General features: G+C 41.6%; 1 protein-coding gene across 1 annotated transcript in view; it reads left to right on the top strand.

The window, feature by feature from the left end:
- Positions 1–2,875: 2,875 nt before the first annotated feature.
- galnt9 (polypeptide N-acetylgalactosaminyltransferase 9) overlaps positions 2,876–19,879 on the top strand; it is a gene marked incomplete at both ends in the record, with an annotated part of 85,017 nt that continues 68,013 nt past the window's right edge. The window contains 2 exons of the mRNA XM_083903006.1: positions 2,876–3,116; positions 16,490–16,670. Coding sequence (XP_083759132.1) covers positions 2,876–3,116; positions 16,490–16,670 — 422 coding nt within the window. The remainder of the gene's footprint in view (positions 3,117–16,489; positions 16,671–19,879) is intronic.

Genomic DNA, 19,879 nt, shown 5'->3' with positions numbered 1-19,879 from the left:
CATGGGTGTGTCAGTGTGTCAGTGTGTAAAAGAACCAAACTGAGAACCACACAGAGAGAGAGTGAGTTCTGTAGAGCTAATAGGTTTAATCAGAATTTCGTGAACTCTTTAAAAAAGCGACCCTTGACCCAGATGTTTTAGCTAATTACAGACCTATATCTAATCTTCCCTTCGTTTCTAAAATCTTAGAAAAGGCAGTCGCCAAACAATTATGTGAATATTTGCGCATTAATGGCCTGTTTGTTACATCATAGCACAGAAACAGCACTAGTTAAAGTTAGTAAAGACCTTCTCTTGGCCTCAGATAATGGTCTAGTCCCTTTACTGGAGCAGACACCTGGGATCACAGGTGCTGCCCTCTGCTGGTTTAAATCATACTTATCCGATAGATTCCAGTTTGTTCATGTTAAAGGTGCCATATGTAAGAATGTGGCCAAAAACGCTTACTACATTCAAATTCAAAATACCGAGGTCTTTTAGGTTTCGTTTTGAGTTTGAATGTAGTAACCGTTTTTGGCCACATTCTTACATATGGCACCTTTAAAGATCTGACGTAACTGGCAACCTGTGGTTGCTCGGCAGCTGAGACTCTACTGACTGCAATGATTGGTAGACGGCGGTAGGTGGCGCCACATGCCAAAACATGATTTCAAAACATAAACATGATTTGCAGTCTGCAAAAGATTTTTTTTAATGCAAATATTTTGTCTGTTCTGTTGTTTGTTGGTGAGTTCAGTTTGTTATATGAACATTATTCCTGAGTCTCTGTGACATATTAGGAGGATTTTATCATTTATTACATAATGCACCTTTAATGATAATGACTCATTACAAACAAAAGTTAATTGTGGAGTTCCACAGGGCTCCATGCTTGGGCCTATTCTCTTAACTTTATACTTCCTTTAGGGAACATTATTAGAAAGCACAACATACACTTCCATGGTTATGCAGATGAAATAAATCATGTTCAATTCCAGGAATGTCTCAGAGACATTAAGTCCAGAATGACCTGTAACTTTCTACTTTTAAACACAGAAAAAACTGAGGTTATTATACTTAAGAGGCATCGAGTATAACCAACTCTCTGACCACACACATTGTCACTTTAGATGACATCACCATTGCTTCCAGTTCCAATCTGAGGAACCTTGGAGTTATTTTTTTTACCAGGACATGTCATTTGATTCACCCATAAAACTAATTATCAGAACAGCCTTCTTCCACCTGCGGAACATTGTGAAAATGAGAAACATCCTGTCCTTAAAGGAACGCTGAAAATGATGAAAATGTCCTTTCCTACTCGGAGCGTCATTACAGAAGAAACTCAAATATAGTATGAAGACCATGAAGCGGGTCCATTTCTGAAAAGACTGAAATGAAACAAAAACAGAAATGAAGGTCACAGACTGGAGAAAGGAAGGAAATATATTCACTGGTGCACAGCACGGGGAGAAACAACAGTGGCATTTGATTACAATGCTGCTGGAGATCAAGATGCTTTTTCCTGCGACTGGACTCTGCACATGTCAACATTCTGATGAAATGCTGTGATGTATTTTCCCTTTATAAACAGTATAAAATTCACATTTGATGAACTGTAATCTCTGACCAAGTGTTTTGATTTGTGACCTGATGTTTATTATGCAAGGGTCAGTTACACAACACGCACATGTAATCGCCTACAGCGGGCAAACACAGATGATGTTGAGCACTAAAAAGCTTTAGTGTCGCCCCTGGCAGCCGCATCAGAGGTGAGGTGGAAGCTGTTAACCCCACGGATCAGATGGCAAAGACACATCTTTTTGCACTCATTCTTCACAGTCCACTAATTGATAACGGGGAGAAGAGGCTGCTCCTCCACCAAAGTGGAAGTGTTGGCGCCTTCGCAGGCGGTTGCTGTTTATTTCATCCTGCGAGCTCGTGAATATTCATGATAGTGTCTGTGAACGTCAGGACGCAGCGAGCGGCTCTTCCTCCCTCTCACACGGGAGGAGGAGGAGGAGGAGGAGAGAGAGAGAGAGAGAGGGAGAGAGAGGGAGCATGCCAGAACCCGGTCACATCTTTTCTGTCGACACCGAGCATCGTTTGACAACATCTGAGGGCGAATCTGTTCCCAACAACTCACCCTGCTCTGCAGCACCGAGGAGGCGAGAAACAATGGACTGACGGAGGGAGAGAGAGAGAGAGAGCGCGGTAGAAAAAGAAAAACACCGCCTTGTTTTTTTTGAAGCAATTTAGTGAATGCATAAGCTCTTTACACGGGATCGTATCTGTAGAACGGGACGGATGACGGAGTGACCACACAATACGCATGTGAGCAAAGCGATGCCCCAGCACAGTAGTGATAGGAGCGGGAGGAGGAGGAGGATGATGATGATGGTGCTTCTCTACAATCGGTTATTGCAGCGCGTCCCCTGTAAGATGGACGAGGCATATCGGGGTTAATAGGGAACTGTTGGCTCGTCGCGGTGCGGATTTGGGGAGATGCTTTGCCATAATGTGCCGTCGAAGAGGGTGAACGCCGCTTCTCCACCGTAATATGTAGCTGGAATGCGAGCGGAGCGCGTGCAAAGCCGCCTCAGCCACAGACCGAACACCGGTCGCGCAGACCGCGAGCCGCGCGCACCGGCACGTCAGCGACCTTTTGTCCACCTTGAACTTTGCTCACATTGCGCGGAAATCCCGGCGCGGCGCAAAGAGCGCAGCACCGCCGGAGCTGTCCGTGGTGCTGAAGGTGATCGACTGAATCGGGGAATCGGTTCTCCTGCTCCAACAAACGCAGCCAAGGTGACCAAGCAGGCCACCGCGCATGGACAGCAGCAGCAGCAGCAGCAGCAGGGCTTGACTCGAGTCAGCCAGACAACATCCGTCTTTCATGGCCGTGGCACGCAAAATCAAAACTTTGCTGACCGTCAACATCCTGGTGTTCGTGGGGATTATCCTGTTCTCGGTGTACTGCAGGATCCAGGACCGGTCCGAGGAGCTCGTCCAGCTGGGGCGTATCTCTGACCAGAGGCTGCGAGCCAGGAGCGGCAAAGTTTCCAACTTGGTGGACAGGCAGTCTGTTCTGCAGCGACTGGAGAGGCTGGAGGATGTGGTCTACAACCAGTTAAATGGTGAGATGCGAGTCTGTGTTACAGTCACTCCAAAAGTCATTAAAAACTGTCTTGTAGGTTTATTTAGGAGAACATGAAACTTCGATAAATTGAGCAAATGAGGCTGGACCAAATGGCCAAAAATGTATTGTGATAAAACATTGTCAAATCAGCCAATATCGATAAATGTCAGCTGACTAAAGACACATGTTTGGTCTTGAGGGAAAGTCGAATAAACTGGTAAATTGTGGTTGTGACAATAACATTTAAAGTAGTGCTTGAACATCGCCATCGGTACATGTTGAACCTATGTTATACCATGATGAATGTAGCTCAGCGTTTTGTGGCATAATCACACACACAGTGTTTTAGAGATTGAGATTCAGTCATGTGCTCTCGATGAGCAGTGCACATTTCCCCGGGTCACCTTGTAGCCTCGTTTCGTTTTTTTTTTTTCCTCTGGAAACACCAACTTCATTTTATGCATGAGGCAAAGTCAGACGTGATGCTGAATACCTGCTGCCTCTTAAGCAGCAACCTGCCTTTTAAGAAGCTAATGAAGCACGCTGATGTATTACTGTGCAATAGTTGCCACCATGTGCCTCCATACCTTTTGTGTGGACTGACTTTACAGGGCCGTTACTTTAACAGCCTATCGGGCTGCAACACCCTTAACCCATAATTGACTCGTTGTAAACTTCACATAAAGTTATGCTTGAGGTTATCGATGTGTGTGTGTGTGTGTGTGTGTGTGTGTGTGTGTGTGTGTGAGTGTGTGTGAGCTCGAGCTCTGCTGAATCCCTGTGTCCATCCCTGCAGCAGCAGCTTTTCCTGTCCTTTCACCGTTGGGACGACTACGGTGGCCCTGAGGCGCAAACACAAATCACAAAACTCAACAAAAATCAAAAACATAAACGCAAATCAAAAAACACAAATCAAAAAACACAAACGCAAATCAAAAACACAAAAACATTAACTCAAAACGGAAACACAAATCACACAACACAAACACAAAAGCAGAAAACACGAAAAAAACATTAACTAAACGCAAACACAAATGCAGAAAACACAAAAACATTAACTCACAACGCAAACACAAATCACACAACGCAAACACAAAAGCAGAAAACACAAAAATATTAACTCACAACGTTGTTTCCCGCGATCGACCAGTGTCGTCGCTCATTGCACAGTCCGTGTTTTTAACATCCATAGGTTTTGTGTTTGCGTTGTGAGTTAATGTTTTTGTGTTTTCTGCATTTGCGTTTTTGTTTTTTTATTTGCGTTTGTGTTTTTTGATTTGCGTTTGTGTTTTGCACCTCAGGGCCACCGTAGACGACTGGTGAAACGTATCAGATTTAACAAGCTGTCTGAGCTTTTTGAAGGAGAGTCCTAATGTAACGGCTCCATCAAGAATGACAGACTTGTATTTCATTACATGGCCATTAGTGTGTGTGTGTGTGTGTGTGTGTGTGTGTGTGTGTGAGGCAGATTTCCTCCACAGCAGAGCAGCGATCTTTGAAATCGAGTTGCGTTCGGTATGACTCTGTGTTTTTAATTTGAATAAATCCCCACACTCCCCTGGCCACACATACAATGGAATATTTTTATCAGCAGTAGCAGTAATTAAAAAAAAAAAGACTCCAGTGATGTAAACAAAGCTTTTATGTCCTCAGAAAGCATTAAAATTATACTCCCGTGATAATATTGAACATTTATGGATACGACATAGGACTATTTTATTTATGGAACAATCTGTTTGTTACAGGAAAAGCCTTGTTTAAATCCTCAAATCTGGAGGCTGGCAACAGTTTTACAATTAATTATTCACGTCTACAATAACCAACAATTAATTATGTCCGTTATTTACCTTCTTATAGAACAAGTAATTGATCTTTCAACTCTGTATGAAGTCAATTAAAAAGCTCCTCCACAAGATACAGCACGTACAGTTTCTGTCTCTTGCTGTGGGAGATGTAAAGGTTGAATAACAGTCGTATTCATATCTGAATATAAGATATAAGAATGGTTCCTGACAGAAGGCAAAAAATGACTCCTGCGACGGCTGCATTTATTTAAAGAAACGCATTTCTTAAAGGTGAAGTAAGTAGTTTATAGTGCCATCTAGAGGAGAGGCTGAAATGAACAACAAAGAACTGCTCCTCTGCTCACCGCCTCCCTTCCCTGAGCGCTACGGTGTCCTCAGCCGGTCAAACGTCGTCCTCGGCGGGTCTTCCGCTACAGGTAAAGAGACGCTTGATTTGTTCTCTCGCGTTTGTCCTTACAGGCTCCCGTAGAAACATGGCGTCTCGCTGCTAACAGTGGGAATGCAACAGCGGCACCGCGACCATATTATTTTACATTACTTTTTGAAACACTACGAAAATGAAACAAAAACTATTATACAGTGACTAGACAATGCAGGAGCACATAATATGTATAAAAAAGTGGATTTTGGGTCATATAAACCCATAAATACTACACTGTGTCCCTTTAAATGACAACATCATGAGGCTAAGTAGCATCGCAGATATCAATTCTTTTCATATCACTTTTGATCGACTGCTTTGTTTGGTAATAGATGAAAATACAAAAACACTCTTCACAGCTGAGTAATGAGTAACCACTAACCGCTGCTGTTTCATTATACGTCACTGTTACCTCTGACGTTACGCTGACTGCTTTTTAATCCATCAGTGATGTCAGCTGTTTACCCGCTTACTGTTTCTCTCCCGGGGGGAACTTTGCGACTTTGTCATTCCCGTAAATTGCAGGCTCGTGATTGTAGCTCGGGATGAAGGCTGACTGTGAGCGATTGTGCTGTGCTGTTGTTGTTATTTCTTCGCTATAGAGATCTTGACACTGCTCTGAGCGCAGCTTAAACAGGTATGGAAAATACATTTCAGCCATGAGGATGATTCTACTGTGACTGTATTGTTAGGAAGAATCAGTAGATTGACCCTCATCCATTATATATATCCAAAAAAAAAATATATAGTGCAGCTATGGAGTTTTTTTCCCCCCGTGCATATTTTTGCTATTATGCCTGAGCTTCAGCGGCTATTTCAGGGTCACTCTCTGTCACTTTTCGCTATGCTCGGCATCCGGCATCCAGCCAGCGAGCCTTTTTTTCCCTCTCAAACATACAATGCATCCTTTCAGCCTTTTAGCATTTATATAGAAACAATACAGTCGAGTCAGTCGGCCCCATGCAGTGTTACTGCTTTGGTACAGAAACACACTGTGTGCAAAAAAAGTCGTGACAGACAAGGGAAGTGGTTATTCTCCTGCACATTTATGAGGTTCTTCTACCAGCTGGTCTTCTCGAGCAGGAATTTCCAGAACTGTATTTATGAAAGGAAGATGTCAGACGGTGTTTGTGGCAGATCATTTATAATCCACAAACAATACAACGGGTGCCAAATTAACGATATCATTAACATTTCTCCATTAAAATATCAAGGGTAGTGTACTTACATTAGCTAAAACATTTTCAACAATCCATATAAATGTGTATGTCATTGTAATGACCTCATTTGCTTTATCTTCAGGTTCAAACCCCTATGAAACATCGGCGGAAGAAAATATTTGGTGCAGAGAGTCAATTTATGTATTTGTCACAAATAGATCACTGCGACTTAGGGATGTGAATCTTTGGGTGGCTCACGATTCGATTTGATTCTGATTCTTAGGGTCCATTCAAAATCGATTCTCGATTCAACCGATTCGATTCATACGATTCTCGATTCAAATGATTCGATTCATACGATTCTCGAGTCAAACGATTCGATTCATACAATTCTCGATTCAAACGATTCTTGATTTAAACGATTCTCGATTCAAACGATTCTCGATTCAACCGATTCGATTCATACGATTCTCGATTCAAACGATTCGATTCATACGATTCTCGATTCAAACTATTCTCCATTCAAACTATTCTCCATTCAAACTATTCTCCATTCAACCGATTCGATTCATACGATTCTCGATTCAAACGATTCTCAATTCAAACGATTCGATTCATACGATTCTCGATTCATACGATTCGATTCATACGATTCTCGATTCAAACTATTCTCCATTCAAACTATTCTCCATTCAAACTATTCTCCATTCAACCGATTCGATTCATACGATTCTCGATTCAAACGATTCTCAATTCAAACGATTCGATTCATACGATTCTCGATTCATACGATTCTCGATTCAAACGATTCTCGATTCAAACGATTCTCGATTCAAAAATGTATTCAATGCATAGTGTGTTAAGGCAAATTATGGCATCAAAATAATACAGTTTGTATAAGATAATGTGATCACACAAAGGCAAACTTAAGACAAACGTTAACAATTATTCATTCAAAACAAATAAAAACTTACTGTACAAAAAAATAACTTGCATAAACAAAAGCTGCCCTTTTCTCCCAGAAATTACAAAAATAAACTGTACACAAATAACGCAATTTTTTTTCAAATAGAAACTTTTTTGAATAGATTTTTGAAGTTTATGAATCGATTCAGAATCGTGGATGATTAGAATCTCGATTCCTATGTGAATCGATTTCCCCCCCACCCCTAGTACGACTCCTGGCGGTGTGTTCTGCAGGTGAGGCGCTCCTTCTCCACGACACAGATCAACTGTTATTGTTTAGATTGAGACACGCCTTGTGTGGAAACATAAAAAAAAGGATTATTTGCAGTGACATAATGACTCTTAACCCTGGGTTTGAGTACCCAGACGTCCACATAGGCCCGACCATATTTGCTGGCTGTCATCATCTCATGATGATTTGTCTTGAGCTTTTTAATGGGACATTTATTCACATCCTCACATCCCAGGTTGCTGTCCCCCCTTTTTCTAAGCCGTGCACAGAGCACAAATTGTGTTCTATGGCCACTGGGAATCGCTGTGGTGAGGAGAGGACTCAGTGTGCCAATAACTATTACCATGTCCGGCAGTGATATGAAGTAATTGCCCATTTCTTCTGTTGTTTATTGCCTACCAATGGTCTGCTATGGGACCTAAAGCAAGGTCCAATTAGATTGGAAGGACATAAACAGTTTGGGGAATTCGACTTTTACGGTCGACTGATGCATGGTCACTGGACTCTCGGCTCTCGGAAACGACGCTGAAGCTTTATTAGCATCTCGCTCGGTGCAGCGGTGAGTAACGTGAAGGTTATCATAATGATGATGTGGATTGCACATCGTGATCCGATGAGGAGTTTGAAGCTTGTTTATATGAGAGTATGTAGCAGTGTTTTGACCTCAGGTACAACTTTAGAAACAAGGGTTCCAAAAGGGCTGAGGTTCTACCTGGAACCATTTGCTTCTGAAAAATCCCTTTCCTGAAGAAGGGGTTTTTCAAGGGTTCTTGGTAACACTAATGGTTCCAGTAAGAACCATTTTACAACCCTTTAAAACCCCTTTCCTGAATAAAGGGTTTTAAAAGGGTTCTTGGTGGAACCCTCCAATAGGGTCGAAGAAGCCGAAGAACCTTATATGGTTCTACTTAGCACTTTTATTTCTAAGAGTGTACTGCATTGGGACCAGAAAATACCTCCTTACCTGCCAATGCTGAGTGAGTCCAAATCTGATTTTTAAGCATATCTAGATTGTATCTATCTTGTTTTTGTTGGCAGTGTGGAAATACACACAACACACAAGGAGGTGGTTTATTTGCAGAACCGCTTCAATCTGAACGCCCTCGGTCACTCAGAACAACAACAGCGACGTAGGTTCAGAGAGACGGATCCAGACGTTAATCGGAGATGCGTGGAAGTGGCTCCACATATCTAACCATTTGGGACCGAAACAGGCACATACTGTATTTCTGCAGGGTGCAGGTCAAACTGGAGTCACAACAGAGCTCAGCTATGAGATGAATGAATTGTTTCTGTTCAGTTCAGCTCGTGGTTCCTTGATTTCGAGAGCTGCCTTTTTTTTTCTTTTTTTTCAGCCTGACATCCTTTGATTTTTTGCCAGCAGAAATGACGACTCATGCAAGTGCTTTCACCGGGAAACAGATATTGCTTTTTGCAAGTTGGGCCCCTTGTCATTAGCCATGCACGTCACTCCTGGTCCTCCCCTGGTACATAGGTGCGGATGCAATGGCAGCCTCACAGGCCCAGCTGCTGCACCAGATATGCTTCTTATCTCAAATGTCCAATTGTGGCGAAAGAAACCAATGCTGTTTATATGCTAAAACCTGCTGGAGCAAGAGCTAGATGAGAAACGAGAAATGTCACAATCTCTCTTTTCCACACGAACACTCGATGCTTTTGACTGTATCTCAGTGATAGACGTCTCAGTGATCCCGCCCCAATCACACGAAATATTATTCTAATAACGAAACGCAGATTAGGCCTATGCGGTCGACGGAGCATTTTTCAGAAATGGATAAAAATCAATGCAGCTCAGCCTTTCGGAATGACGATAATGAATTCAGCTGCTCACCTGACAATCAGCAGTCAGACACAGATGAAGCCGGCGCCTTCGCTCTAATTCACATTGTTGGTCAAGAGTCATGCAGTGACTACATTATCATCGCTTAATGATGAAGGAGGGAGTAAAAGGTCAGTTTTATCAGGCCGGACAATTAAAGGTGTATTTTCTGAGTCTGATTTATATTGATGTGTTAATTTTGACTGAATCAATCAAGTGTTTTTGTTTTGTTGTTTTTTGAGACACAAACAAACCGCTGAGAAATGAACAGATGGACGAGCAGAATGGGGATTCTCGGAGGTAAATGTAAGAATTTACATTTATGTGTTAATACTAAAGAGGATCCAAGTGATTGTTTGCACATCGACTGTTAAGTGAAGCCACATTAACACATAATTATCATTAATGGTTAAGTAGTGGTGGAGAAACATGAGTGATTTTGCAACAGCTGCAGTTAGGGATCGTCTTAAAAAGGCTGGTAAGCGGTGGAGGCAGTTCCAGGCACCGTCATCGTTTTTATCCCAGTAGGATCTTTAAAGGTGCCATATGTAAGAATGTGGCCAAAAACGGTTACTACATTCAAACTCAAAACGAAACCTAAAAGACGTCGGTATTTTGAATTTGGATGTAGTAACCGTTTTTGGCCACATTCTTACATATGGCGCCTTTAAATTGGAATGATGGTGGGATTCTCACAGAGAATGACACTTCCTTCCTTTCAAAACAGGGTCTTTTAAAGGGACAGTTTCAGTCGTGTGGAAAAGTGGATGAACATTAAATGAATATTGTGTGATCACTGCTTAGAGATGAGTGTCTTGTCTGTGTATTTGTTGGCAAACCAATGTCTTGGATGACCTAAATGTTTGAAAAGGATCATTTCGAGGTTCCTTCCTCCCGACGTGGCCGCTGCTTGAATTAACGCAGCGCTCACTGTTTCACAGATTTGTTTTCTTGACCTTCGAGGGCTTTAAACCTCTCAAGAACGTGTTATTTTTCCTCCTCTTGAAGAGATTTTTCAATCCCCGATTCTCTCCTCACATCAATATTTAGAGCTCTGCTGCACCACTTTGGACACGCAGAAATCCACTCTTGCTCTTAAATCATTCATTAGTAAAGAGGGGGGGGTCACATATTTGAATTTAGTACACCGTGTTGTTAAAAGACTGGATTACACACATTGTGCAGGTTACTGTATAATATACTGTAGGGCTATTATGGCTTGAACGTGTCATGTCCAGGGAATGTGGACAAAAGGAGCACAGAGACAGACGCACACTCGGACACAATGAGATTTAAATTGCTGCCTGACGTTTGCAAGAATCCACTTCTGGCGACGGTGTGTGGATTAGAATGCGGCGCGGCCTGAGTGCATGAAACAGATGTTGTGCTGTAATTGCTTTGCAGCGAGATAAAGGTGTTTGCAGTGTGAACGTGCTTCTCTAAACAGCACGCTGAAAAGTAATAACGTAAGAAACCCATTTGAAATGTCCGCAGATGCGACTTTTTTTATGGAATGCTTCATTTTGTCTTTATATTATTGAGCGGCCGCTGTTTCGTTGTCACGGAATATAAAAGTTCACTCACTGAAAGCTTTTATACAAAGTGCCTCACATTAGCTTCATGTCTACATACATTTTTAACTCATGCTGTCTGTATAGAAATTGAGCTTTTTACCCATGTATGAGCACTAGGTTCTTATCCAGAGATGCACACGGTCCAATTATTCCTTTTTGTCCCCCTTTTAACCCTTAGTGCTCATGTGATCTGTGCCGCAGGTGCAACCACGGTAAATTGCTGTGGGAATAATACACAACTCCTTATATGGACATCCTGGGGGTGTGTGTTTCTTTATAGGTCACATATTCAGTCTTCTTATGTGTTGTTGAGTCAAAGTTACGATTCATTTTATGTTGCATTTTTAGTAGTGATATAAAGCAGCAATACTTGTGCATAAAAGACTGTTTTTCCTTTATTTTTGTTCATAAAAACGGGCTAAATGAACTTTGAACTGTGGCAATTACGCAAATTCAATCCGATTTTAAACATTCTGAGTACTTTTTGAAAGACATTTTTCATCAGATTGCCTAGGTTGTGCTGAAACAAACAGGATATAAGACTATATAAAAAATATATTACACGTCTATACTGTACTTTTGAACATAACAACGGAAAAAAGCAGCTGAAAGGCTCCGTGTTCTAAGGGTTAACAAACAAGAAGTGGAGAAAACATAAAAGATGAAGCAGAGCCACAGAGACACAGTAATGAAACTCCTCAAATTGCCTTGCAGATATAATCAAAATGTTTTTTTGTTTTTTTTCAGCAGCATCATAATAGAACCGTGCAAAACATCGCCACGACCTAAGTTTGGAAAAGAGCATAAATCTGCTGCACTGCACTGTTTTAATTTGACAAATTAAATAATGCGCGCTCGTCGTCGTCGTCGTCGTCGTCGTGAAACTGCTTGATTAGGATCTTTAAATTCATGTCGCGAAACAGCAGTGGATCACGCCCTCGGGCCTTTTGTCTGTGAGCGTCCCACAATGGAATTTCAATCAGGTTGTGAGGCAAACACAAGCAAAAAATGGCTGACTCACGCACAGACGGACAGAGAGGCCCTCCAGATTTGAGTCGGGGATCTGTGCGTCTGCGTCACGAGAGTCCGTGACGTGAACCGCGCTCCCATGTTTGTCACAAAACGCCACAACAGCGGCTCGCGTAGAGAGAGCACGACAAATCCCGCCGGTCTGCTGTCGTTCAGCTCCAGTTACAAATCTTCTGTGTGTCACTGGAAGATTTGAGGACGTCATGGATACGGAGATTACTCCGCAGTCGCTCCTGGACTGAGCCGTTTCCTCGCGGTCCGCGCGTGTCCATCTGCTGTTGTGGGAAAACTGGCACGGTGGACGTGGAACTCTGACATCATCACCCCGTGGTTTCATGGTCACGTTCATCGTCAAACAAGCTGTTGAGGGCTGGCAGAGACGAAACCTTTGCAGTAATTAAAATTCTAGAGGATGTGAAGAATGCTCATTCAAAAAGTGTTATTTTTTTTCCCTCTATTTGCTGAAGGGTCTTTGAATGTAAAATATGAACAACAGCACCCTTCACTATTCAAAAGGTTCCTGCCATCCCAATTCAAAACACCGCACAGTGTGGTTGTCAAAATGTGAGCTCATGGAAACACAGAGCTGCCATTAAGCCTGGCTCACATACACATACAACACATAAATCAAACCTATTTATTTTGCACGTCAGCAACAGATGGAGATTTTTTTACAATCCCCAATTTCGTAGCACGTATTGGACGATGTACACATGGTTGCAAAATCAGAGAATCTTGGCAGCAGTTGTTTCTCTCTCTGGGACAAAGTTATCTACACGTGCATCTGTCTTCATATTACAATGTTTACCACCAAGTCTGTTGAGCATAACTTAAAATGCGAAACGGATGCAATTGTGCAGGGATGCAGGTTTATGGCTGAAGGACTAAATTACGTGATTTTGTCAGTGCCACGTCAATAGCGATGTCTCTGTGTCAGTCGACACAGTCCAGACCCCTGGTGGCTCAGGCAGGTACTGCAGGTGGACAATGAGTGGTCATAAAAATGAATTAAATGTATTTTTCTCCCAGTTTTGTAATGAAGCAATTAATTATAAAATAATTCTGATCAATTTAACAAGGCGATGAGAAACAATCAAACAAAGGTATGTTTATCTTTTTATATTCCTGGTCTGTGGACCAAGTTGAACAACACCTTTCTCTTGTAATTGATAAGGAGTAGTTGATGGATCACCACATTATGTGCTTATATGAGAATAATGGAGCAGTGGATTGTAATTGTTTGAAAAAGCAGGTGTTTATCTAATATAAAATCTGTGATTAATTGTAATGTGGTCCACTAAAATTTAACCCTTTAACACATTGCGTTACAGTACTTACACGACGGTTTGTGCTATCGGAAAAATGGCGGTTTCTGAAAGCTGAGAAGTTGCACGACATGTGGTTATTACGGTAATTTCACTCGCATGTAAACATTTTTTTTTCAAGATCTCGAGTTTTAATGTCTTTGAAACTCAAGATTTCAAATTTTTTTTTTTTTTTTTTTTTTTTTCTTTCTCATGTCACTTTGGGGGCTCCGTAGTTTTTTACTATTCAAATTTCAAATTTCTAAATCTGGTGTTTGTGTACAACGACAGTGTTTTTTCCTCAAAATCCTTTAAATTGTTAATACACTATTTTAGCATGCAGCAAACTAAATATCTCCCTGATATTGAAAGTTATTCTGGAAAAATGGACAAAAGAACTTACTGACAGGTCATTTTCTGGCCCTATTATTGTCAAAATAACCAAACTGGCTTTGGTGTTAAAGGGTTCTGTTTTCACTGCAGCAGCAGTAGCCTATAGTTGTATTGTCTGTACTTTAAATCCCAACATCAAAGCCTCAGTACAACAGCATTCAAAATGAAAACAGTGTAATTATTAATGTAGAAGCTGGAGCCTCAAATACACTGGAATGAGAGTAATGAAATCACACATTTGTGTTCAGCACCACTGCTCTGGCTCCTGTTCATTTTCTGATTAAAAAAAAATCTATTTACATATTGAAGACTGGTGTTAAATGTTTTATTTTTGTAAGTCAAGAGAGAGTTCACAAGTTAATATTAATATTCTCTGAAATGGTCTTTTTTTTGCTGGAACTTTTCTTTCTTTCGACGGTGCCCAGTTAATTTGCTTTTTGAAGGTTGTCTCTGACAAAGTAAGTGATGGACTGTTAATCACAATCATAAATCCGTTTTTTTTATCTGACCCATGTGTTTAATTTATGTTACATTAGACCACAGAGTACCGGTATGACCGGGCAGGCCAAGGACCTGTTTGAATGAAGTCGACTCTCTGCTTCTATAATTAGACGTACAGAGCCTTCAGGAGCTTAGACTAACATCTGGCGGCTCCTTGTTGGACTAAACGTCTCTGTAAACATCAGTGACTTTAAAATCCACTAAATAAAACTGACGTAAAACAACAGGCAGCAACGCTTCTGAAGATGTCTGTCGAAACTGGTTCCATTTATATCACATTTCAAGCGTTAATTCCGTTTCAGGGTGATTCAAGGTTAGAAAATAAGCGTACGAGTCAGTGAAAGTATTTTGCGTGACAGAAATAATCCATTTCCAGATAATGAATAAATGTATTTTAATGGAATCGCTGCAAGTACTATTGAAAGTAAAAATTTCACCATACTGAAATATTTTCATTGAGTTTTCAATGGAATATAAAAGTACAACTGCAGTATGTATCTTCTGCTTTTAGCTGTTGCTGATATTATTATTCTGTCTCCCTTTGGTCCTCCTGAAGATTAATGATCTCCACAATGTCCTTTTTCTGAAAATTGGCTCTGTTAAGCAATCGTCTTAGACCTGGCCTTCATGGATTGTGCAGTGCACAAACTTGGTGTCACCAGAGCCTTGCACCACTGGGCCACTAACATACCCACAGCTTCAACAAAACCTCATATAATATCAAAGGGGGAAAGACACACCTCCAACAGGACAATGTGGTCCTGACCTCCAGAGTGAAGACAAAGACAGAAGAGCCGACTCCTCTGGACAGGACTCAGATGTCCACCTGCATCTGAAGGACAAAGGACACTCTTTTGAGGACGAGAACGTTCACATTCTGGCCCCGGGGGGAAGATCGATTTGTTTGAAAGGAGAGTGAAGGAAGCCATCTATGTTCACCTGGATAAACCATGACTCAGCTGTGGACTAAGACACCCTAACATCTAAACTCTCTCTTCAATGAATCTGACACAGCAGCTCGATAATAAGTTTGAAAATAAATGGTATTGAGGGAACAATTAATATTCTATATTATATAATATATTATTCTTTTTCTTGTACAGTGAGCATATTGTTGCTCTTTGTGTATACACTATAATAGTATTATTTAGATGTTTTTCTGTTTCCCTAACACCATTTTTGTGCTGTTGCACATCTCTTTAAATATAGTCTTCCATCACAGCCCAAACCCAGCAGAAATACATTAAACAGATTTAAAGGGACACTGTGTAGTATTTATGGGTTTATATGACCCAAAATCCACTTTTTTATACATATTATGTGCTCCTGCATTGTCTAGTCGCTGTATAATATTCTTTGTTACATTTTCGCGCGTGTTTGAAAAAGTCATGTAAAATAACATGGTCGCGGGCCGCGGTTGCATTGCCACTGTTAGCAGTGAGACGCCATGTTTCTACGGGAGCCTGTAAGGACAAACGCGAGAGAACAAATCAAGCGTCTCTTTACTTGTAGCTGAAGTCCCGCCTCCACTCTCTCCGCTTCGTCTGCTACGGCCGCGGTAGCTCCGCCCTCTCCCTCGCCTCACGAACCTCATCTGCTGACACGGAGAAAGACGACGAGGACGACATTTGACCGGCTGAGGACACCGTAGCGCTCAGGGAAGGGAGGGGGTGAGCAGAGGAGCAGTTCTTTGTTGTAAGTTTCAGCCTCTCCTCTAGATGTCACTATAAACTACTTACTTCACCTTTAAGCATACTTCTTCCCACCATGGCTCCTCTTTCAGGCCTGATTACCCCTCTGACTGTTTCAGACCTGTGCTTGTGTATGCGACTCTCTCTATTGTTGGCGCCTGTACCGCTGCGTCTCCCAGCTTCTGTTCTGCTCTGCTTATCTGTGTGACGTCTACGTCCGTGTGGGTGTTTTCACTGACAGACAGTGTAATGATGCCCCCTGGATGAGCCCCGCTGGCTCTCTGAGCTGCCGTACACCGGCCTCCTCACAATTCTTACAGAATGTCAATCAGCCTCGCCTCTGCATGAGTTCACTCTCCTCACCTGTCGCTGTCCGTTTTCTGTGTGAGTGTGTTTTGCCTCTATGTGAGGCCCTGTACATCTGTTTGACTGTATATCTTTTTTTTTTTTGACAGGTTTGGCGAAGCCCATGGGGCTGGTGGAGGGACCTGGCGGACTTGGCCAGGGGGGAGCTGCTGCCACTCTGGGAGAGGACAGCCGTGATGCCGAAGGGAAGTACGAAGAGTACGGCTACAACGCTCAGCTCAGTGACCGCATCTCCTTGGACAGGAGTATCCCCGACTACAGGCCCAAAAAGTAAGTCTGCCTCATGTTTATTCTCATTTTTTTTTTTTGCTACGCGCTTCCAATTAACGCTGTTTTTTAGTGTGTATCTGTGTCATTACCTTGTTTTATGAAGCCCTGAAGGTTCTAAACAAACAGTTCAGCCACTGCTGAGGACGCTGTGTTTTATTGTAATCTCGGGCTCAGCGAGATCTCTGAAAAAACCCGGTCCGGTTACGTAAACATCGGTTCTCCTGAACAGCAGATCGTCCTGCTCCGGGCACTAGTCCGGGCACATCCGGTTGTGTACATTGAACCGCAGAAGAAGAATAACGTCCGTTGTGGAGGTGTTTCACGAGCGACAGTGTCTTCTGACTCTGGGTCTGACTCCGGGTCAAAGGTCGTCAAAGGGACTGCGGCGGGGAGTCGTGAAGAAGCTATTTTTAAACACTGTTAAACAATGTTTTGACCATGAGGAGCAGTGCATCCACCGTTCCAGAGGGGGGAGCTGCACTTCTGAGAGCGGGTGTGCTGATTATGTCACTTCTGGGTACTGACCAATCACAAGACAGTTGGGAAGGCTCTACGCTGGCTGGCCAATCACAACACACTCTGTCTTCTGGGGGTGAGATTTATGTCTGAAATATCGCGGCTGAGGAGAGCCTCATTCAGGAGAGATTTCTATCGCCTCGTTTACAGAAACTAGGAGGTTTTTGACCATAAAAACAAGTTAAAGTATGTAAGTAGACCTCCATAACTAACATATATGTGCAACAGGACCACTCTATGTGACCTTTAACCTTCTTCATCTTCCAATTTGTATTGACATGCAAACTCCATGCAGAAAGGCCCTGGTTCTTCTTGCTGCAAAGGCAAGAGAGCGCTGACCACTGTGTGTGGCCCTTCCTCCAAACACTGGAACTTTTCTTGGATTTTAATTGGCTTTCGGACAAAAATGTGTTGTAAATGGCTGTGATTCAGAAACGGCTGTTAGTGTGTTGTGCAGATGTCAGTGACAGGTTGGGTGGATGCGCGTCTCTGGATCCCTAGGCAGCACTGTGACCAAACATCCTCCTGTTTTTGCATGTGCACCGTGGACGCTGACTGTCTACCTTCTAAATTTAATGGCTGCCAGTTTGTGGGGACATTCCTGTACACCTTGTGCTTTAAGACATTAACGTTTGTAATGGTCGCCCTCGGTTTCCCAGTGACACATGGCGTGGTAGTAAAGCTGCTCAGGAGAGCAGTCAACTGTGAATGGCTTTATGTTGTGCGGGACACATTTTAAATGAGCACATTAAACAACATTTGTTTAATGTGTTAATAGCGTCAGGATTTGCACGGCCATTGGCTGATGACTGAGGATAAACTGTGTGTGACCCCTCTGTGTTAAGTAGAGCAGCATTTGTTTCCCAGCATTTCTATTCAAATGTGAAATGTGCAAAGTTGTCATTTTTCAGACTCAGGTGTCTATATCTAGTATGTGTGTGTGTTGAATCCGTGATGTTTTCCCTGCAGGTGACGGTCCCTATTCCTCTCTTTACAATCACGTCCTCACTTCCTGCTTGATGCTTTACATCTTTTCTTCATCTGTCTTCTTCCATAACTCCACATAATCTTCACTCAGCAGCCGAGGGAGCTTTCTAGAGCTGCAACTAACGATTATTTTGGTAGTCGATTAATCTGTCGATTATTTTCTCGATGAATCGTTTAGTTCATAAAATGTCAGAAAATTAAAAAAAAACGTTGATCAATGTTTGTCAAAGCAGGAAATTATGATGTTATCGAATGTCTTTTTTTGTCCACAAACCAAAATGATTCAGTTTTAATGACTTCTTTGTTGGAGCAAAGAAACCAAGCGAATATTCACATTTAAGAAGCTAAAACAATCAGGAGCCTTGTTTTAATCATGAAAAAAAAGCTTCAAACCGATTATCGATTATCAAAATAGTTGACGATTAATTTAGTAATCCATTAATAATCGATTCATTGATTAATCGTTTCAGATCTAGAGCTTTCTGAGGGCTTTACCGGGTACAACAAGTCATTTCATCCAATCTGCTTTGTTCTGGGCTTTTTTGTCACAATCATAAAAAAATAGAGTGAAGGAGGAGGAGGAGGAGGAGGAGGAGGAGGAGGAGGAGGAGCTTGCTAATTAATAAAGTCTGTGTAGAGAGGCATTGACATTGAAGTATTTTAGAAAATTCATTTTTTTAATCAACACAAATGTGACACTAGACAAAAGGAAAGTGACTGTGTGGTGGTTATTGTTTCTGGATTTTATTGGCTCTTAAGGACATTGTTGTTGTTTTTCATTGTGCAGACTGGAAGAATTACTCCTTTGTCTTGATCTGTGTCTCTGGCTGTAAATCTGTCACCTCAGATTCCCAGAAACAGAATATTTCTTTCTTTTTTTTGTAACCATATAAAGTACAAAGACGTCTTTGTCAAACAAGGCAACGCGCGGCTTTACGGTGGATATCCAGTATTTGCAGTGTCTGATTAAAAACTCTGAACATGTTTGTCGTGAAGCTCAGTAGAAATCAATACAATACAACACAGTGGAAAATATTTCTCTTTGTATTTTTTCTGTTTACACCTCTGAAGCAGCGTTTTTTTTTTTAAAAAGACGAGAGAAACATCAAAGCACTGCTCTTTACAAAGGACAGAATTGTCCACAAGAGAAAATAGGTATGTTTACAGCTGCACAACACAATCTCTGAGGAGCGTGTATGTTATATCAGCAGGAATTCAATAAATTGTTTGGTTACTATGGTGATACGTGAAAAATCAAAAGGTTTTTTTGCAGTTCCTCCTCAATTTAACTGAACCAAAGGGAAATGATGGCAACCATCCCCACTCACATCACCTAAAGATATGTTATTAATATAGGTTTTATTTCACTTTCAGCTACAATTATGATGTTAACAGCTATTTCTTGAGTTCTTTGCAATGTCACAGAACATAAGCTTGTTTGCAATACCTTGAATGTGTTATAAACAAACTTCATATATTAGTATTTAAGTAAATAGTGATAGTTACATTTAAATAACATGACTTACAAAAAGGTCAAAGAAGCATGTGTAGTATAAGTTTGTGTAGTGGAGAAGAAAATAGTTAAATCTTATTTTAAAGGCGCCATATGTAAGAATGTGGCCAAAAGCACCAGTTCACATTATACAGTATAATAAGGTACTACATAGGAAGAGAGAGATCCTATAGAAAAGAAAGAGAATGATAAT

This window comes from Microchirus variegatus (assembly GCF_963457635.1).
Source record: "Microchirus variegatus genome assembly, chromosome: 16".
Taxonomy (NCBI): domain Eukaryota; kingdom Metazoa; phylum Chordata; class Actinopteri; order Pleuronectiformes; family Soleidae; genus Microchirus; species Microchirus variegatus.
Note: the sequence above shows the minus strand (reverse complement) of the source record. Positions and strands in the feature narration are given on the sequence as shown.